The sequence below is a fragment of the Helianthus annuus genome, chromosome 10, assembly GCF_002127325.2.
Source record: "Helianthus annuus cultivar XRQ/B chromosome 10, HanXRQr2.0-SUNRISE, whole genome shotgun sequence".
Lineage (NCBI taxonomy): Eukaryota > Viridiplantae > Streptophyta > Magnoliopsida > Asterales > Asteraceae > Helianthus > Helianthus annuus.
Genome location: NC_035442.2, coordinates 43186410 through 43191737, shown reverse-complemented (window position 1 = coordinate 43191737; position 5328 = coordinate 43186410). Strand labels below are relative to the sequence as shown.

Below are 5328 nucleotides of genomic sequence, written 5' to 3'. Positions count from 1 at the left end.
AGTGCAGTCCAGAAAATGATTTTTAATAAAATATTGGTGATGAATGAGATCCCGATATTTTTACACAATAATATTTGGATCATTTAGCACCTTCTGTAAAAAGTTGGGAATTTTTGAAATAAGATAACTATTTTATTAAAATCCCCGAAAAACAGCCCAGTTTTGAATATAAAGCTGAAACGACATAGGTAGTGATTTTGCGTGTCTAAATGTCGAGTATGTTATCTGTGAATGATCTAACTTGTTATGTGTCTATAAAAATATTACGTGCAATGTCGTATGTTTGCTTATGAGTGGGGAATAGATGGGAAGCTTATATGGGCATAAACCGTTAAAAGTGATGCATGTTATGTGTTAGATGCGTGTAGGAATTTTGTGCTTATTTGAAGTCACTAATAAACTAAGTGGTAATCCTACTAGGACGTGATTGACCGACTTTGACTATTAGCTATATTTGAGAATCTAACCGAGCAAACCAAGGTGAGTTCACACACTTTCTAAGGCATGGGATTCCCGGTGGTTTGGGAATGGGTTAAAGAATTAAAACGGAATCTACATATCTTACTTAGGTAGGATATGTATGGCCATCCTCCTTGGGTAGGATGCCAATATTAATCTTGCGTATTCTCTTTGGGAGAACTACGTACGTTCGTCCTCATTGGGTAGGACACAACCTTAAAACTTACTAGACAAAACTCTATCATAAGTCCCTCATTTTATATCGACTTAATCGCCGAGGCCGATGGCGAGTGGGTCATTAGTTAATAGCGCTATTAGGTTTAACAAACCTCACACCGTGTCATCCGAACGGGAGTGTACTAATGGACTAAGGCAAAGGGTCAATGCTGATAGACATTGACTTAGGGCACAACTTACTTTCGTTAGTAGTCGATATCATACCGTCTAGTAGTTCACATAGGGAATCCCCCACTAATCATGGATATGGTTTGGGTAATAAAGAATGAACTGGTTAATCATGCTTTCAACTACGGGGTAACCCCACGACAATTACGCCAACGAAAGACAAACCACGTTTTCAGAAAACAACTTAAAACTAAACAACCAAACGTGAACTCACTCAACTTTGTTGTTGACTCGTTGTTACATGCCTTACGGGTCGTTAAATGCTTGGAGCTTGCACGAGGAAGGAGTCGTTGTGGGATGCGGACATGATATGTCCCGTTCTTAATAAATAAGCCTTATGAACGTATGAAACTTATGATTTGGACTTTAAACTTATGAACTATGGACTTATGTTCTTGGATTTACGTTTATGCTTCCATTGTTTAAACTAAACTTAGTTAACTAGCTTTGGTCACCAATTGTATTGTGGTTGATTTTATTTACTTAATTACGTTGTTCAATATGATTGGTGGCTCGGTCCTGGTCACATCACGCCTCCAAGCGGTGGTACTCAGGCGGTGGATTTTGGGGGTGTGACAGATTTGTATCAGATCCATTGGTTATAGTGAACTTGGTTTAGAAGGGGAAAAGCTTTTTGATAAAACCAGACTATAACCTGTACAGTGCTCAACGATCCACAACGACGCTTCGCTCCACGTGCAAGACTCAACATCCTAGGTGATATGGTTTATGTTTATATTACCTACTTGTTAGTTACATGGTACATTGTTCATGGTATGCATTAGTTAATGTGATAACTGCTATTTGAACCTTGTGTGCTTACTCTCTTCTGTCACTCCACACTTACGCACATTTCGAAACCTTTGTTACGTGTGTTCCTTCGATGTGAAGATCATGAGTGGACGTCTCGACTTGACCCAGGGTCAGCTGACGGCCTTGATTAACGAACGGATTGCTGAAGCCTTAGCAATCCAATCAGGGAGTCAACCCGTGCACCCTCAAACACGCATGGGCACCTTCAAGGCGTTCCTAGAATGCAAACCCCCCACTTTCGATGGCACTGGAGGGGCAATCAGCCTTCTACACTGGATCCGAAGAATTGAATATACATTCGAGGAAAGTGAAAGCCCTGCCAGCAAACGAGTAGAGTACGCTACTGGCATGTTGCAAGGGAAAGCGTATTCTTGGTGGAACGCACAAGTTCAGATGCTCGGGTTGGCAGACGCGAATGCCATCCTCTGGAGCGACTTCAAGGATTGGATTAAGGAAGAATTCTGCCATCTGGACGACATTCTGGAACTGGAAATAGAGTATTATGGTTTGAAGATGGAAGAATCAGAGATTGAGGCGTACACAAAGAGGTCCAACGACTTGGCTGCCTTATGTCTTAACATGTCACAACCTATATCTAGGCGAATCAAGCTATACCTCAGAGGCTTATTCCCGGAAATCCAAGGGTCTGTGAGTGCGGCCAACATTCCCACAATCCAGCAAGTCGTTCGTTTGGCGCACCAACTCACCGATCAGGCGGTGGAAGAGGGCAAGTTGCCCAAGCGTAGCTCTTCCAATGCAAATGCTCTTTTTAGTAACAGGTATATTTGGGGTGATGACCAAGGTGAGGGTCCTAGCTCTATACGATGGGAACCACACAGGAAACTCGGGTTAAACTAGCAAAATCAGGGGGGGGATACCTAGGGAATAAACCGAGATGCCACAAGTGCCAACGGCACCATAGCGGGTCATGTGCGGAATCGTGTTGTCATCGGTGCAAGAAGTTGGGACATATGGCTAGAGACTGTAGGAGCCCATATCCTACAAACCGGAACCAACGACAACACCAGTAGGGTAATGAGAGATGTTACCAGTGCGGTGCTGAGAGTCACTTCAAGAGGAACTGTCCGCAGATGAGACAGAATCGTGACAACAACGGCAACCAGGGCAACGGGAACAATAACGGAGACAATAAGGATAACCGCAGGACTGGTAAGCATGAGTTCCTGAATGGACAAGAGGAAGAAGGAAACAACCCCAACGTTGTGGCGGGTAAGTTCCTACCAGACAATTTCCTTGTTTCTATTTTAGTTAATTCGGGTGCAGATGTTAGATATGTGTTCCTAAGAGTTAGTCAGGTGCTTAAGCGTACCCCATTATCTTTAAAACACCAAACATGTTGTAGAACTAGCTAACGGTAAAAGTCTGGAAGCTACACACATAGTTAAGGGCTGTAACCTCGTCCTAGCTGGTCAGACCTTCTCCATCGATCGTATTCCTATCGTTCTGGGTAGTTTCGACATCATTATTGGGATGGATTGGTTATCTCGTTAGCAAGCAAAAATTCTTTGCAACGAGAAGATTGTCCGCATCCCCCGTTCTGGTAAAGAACCCCTCGTGATTCGTGGCGACAAGAGTGGTGCTGTTGTGGGCATCATCTCTTTCCTTAAAGCCCAGAAGTGTTTGCGAAAGGGCCACACCGCCATTCTAGCCCTCGTTTCCGATTCATCCTCGGAAGAAAAGAAGATAGAAGACATTCCTATTGTGCGCGACTTTCCTGGAGTATCTCCTGAGGAATTACCTAGTCTTCTGCCTCATCGACAAGTCGAGTTTCAAATCGAGCTAGCTCCTGGAGCAGCACCAGTAGCTCGAGCACCATATCTTCTAGCTCCATCAGAACTCGAAAAACTGTCCACGCAACTACAAGAACTCTTGGAAAAGGGTTTTGTACGTCCTAGCTCTTCGCCTTGGGGAGCTCCGGTGTTATTCGTAAAGAAGAAAGACGATACCTTCAGAATGTGTATCGACTACCGCGAACTCAACAAGGTGACCTTGAAGAATCGTTATCCTCTTCTACGCATTGATGACTTGTTCGACCAGTTGCAAGGGTCGAGTTATTACTCTAAGATTGATTTGAGATCGGGCTACCATCAGCTGAGAGTCCGAGAGGAAGACGTCTCCAAAACGGCATTCAGAACTCGTTACGACCATTACGAGTTTCTAGTTATGCCTTTCGGATTAACGAATGCACCTGCAGTCTTCATGGATCTCATGAACCGAGTATGCAAGCCTTACCTGGATAAATTTGTCATAGTATTCATCGACGACATCCTGATCTATTCTAAGAGTCAGGAGGAACACGAGCAACATCTGAGGCTTATTCTGGAACTTCTTCGAAAAGAGCAGTTGTATGCTAAATTTTCGAAATGTGACTTCTGGCTTCGCGAAGTCCACTTTCTAGGCCATGTGGTAAACAAGGATGGGATTCATATAGATCCATCCAAGGTTGACTCAATCAAGAACTGGCCTGCACCCCGTACACCAACAGAAATCCGCCAATTTTTGGGTTTGGCAGGATATTACAGAAGGTTTATCAAAGATTTCTCCAAGATTGCGCAACCTCTCACTTCACTGACTCAGATAGGTGTCACCTATCGTTGGGGTGATGCACAACACTTGAAAGATAGGCTTTGTAGCGCACCTATCCTCTCATTACATGAAGGCACAGATGATTTTGTGGTTTATTGCGACGCTTCCATCCAAGGACTTGGTTGCGTGTTGATGCAACGTGACAAAGTCATTGCCTACGCATCGCACCAACTTAAAGTTCACGAAAGGAACTACACTACACACGACTTGGAATTGGGAGCAGTTGTTTTCGCGCTTAAGATATGGAGACATTACCTGTACGGTACCAAGTGCACCATTTACACCGATTACAGAAGTCTCGAGCATATCTTCAAGCAAAAAGGAATTAAATATGCGACAACGCCGATGGGTCGAACTCTTGAATGATTACGAATGTGCAATCAAGTATCATCCGGGCAAAGCCAATGTTCTGGCCGGCGCCCTCAGTCGAAAGGATACTATACCTAAGCGTGTACGCGCGTTACAGCTTACCATCCAATCTAACCTTCCTGCTCAGATTCGCGATGCTCAGGTTGAGGCATTGAAAGCAGAGAACATCAGGGCTGAGTCCTTACGAGGATCTAGGCAGTGGCTAGAACGAAAGGAAAACGGCGCCTACTATGTTAACGGACGCATCTGGGTTCCATTTTATGGAGGCTTACGCGAGCTTGTGATGGATGAAGCACATAAGTCTCGTTGTTCAGTACATCCTGGTTCGGATAAGATGTACCACGACCTAAAGACTACATACTGGTGGCCTGGTATGAAAGCCAACATAGCAACCTACGTCAGTAAATGCTTGACTTGTGCTAGGGTCAAGGTCGAATATCAGAAACCATCAGGCCCACTTCAACAACCAGAGATACCTAAATGGAAATGGGAGAAAATTTCCATGGATTTCGTTACTGGCCTGCCCAGATGTCAACGCGGAAATGATACCATTTGGGTGATCGTGGATCGACTGACCAAGTCTGCACATTTTCTGGCCATCAAGGAAACGGATAAGTTTTCTACTCTAGCAGACATCTACTTAAAAGAAGTGGTATCAAGGAACGGAGTGCCAAC

The 5328-nt window shown here is 44.2% G+C and overlaps 1 protein-coding gene across 1 annotated transcript; it reads left to right on the top strand.

Moving 5' to 3' along the window:
* Positions 1-1758: 1758 nt before the first annotated feature.
* LOC110881624 lies at positions 1759-2535 on the top strand. The gene has a single exon (XM_022129829.1). The coding sequence runs from the start codon at positions 1759-1761 to the stop codon at positions 2533-2535; it is 777 nt and encodes a 258-aa protein (XP_021985521.1).
* The last annotated feature ends 2793 nt before the right edge of the window (positions 2536-5328 follow it).

Coding starts and splice junctions, on each gene's coding strand:
- LOC110881624 (XM_022129829.1), top strand. CDS start 1,759: ATGAGTGGACGTCTCGACTTGACCCAGGGTCAGCTGACGGCCTTGATT.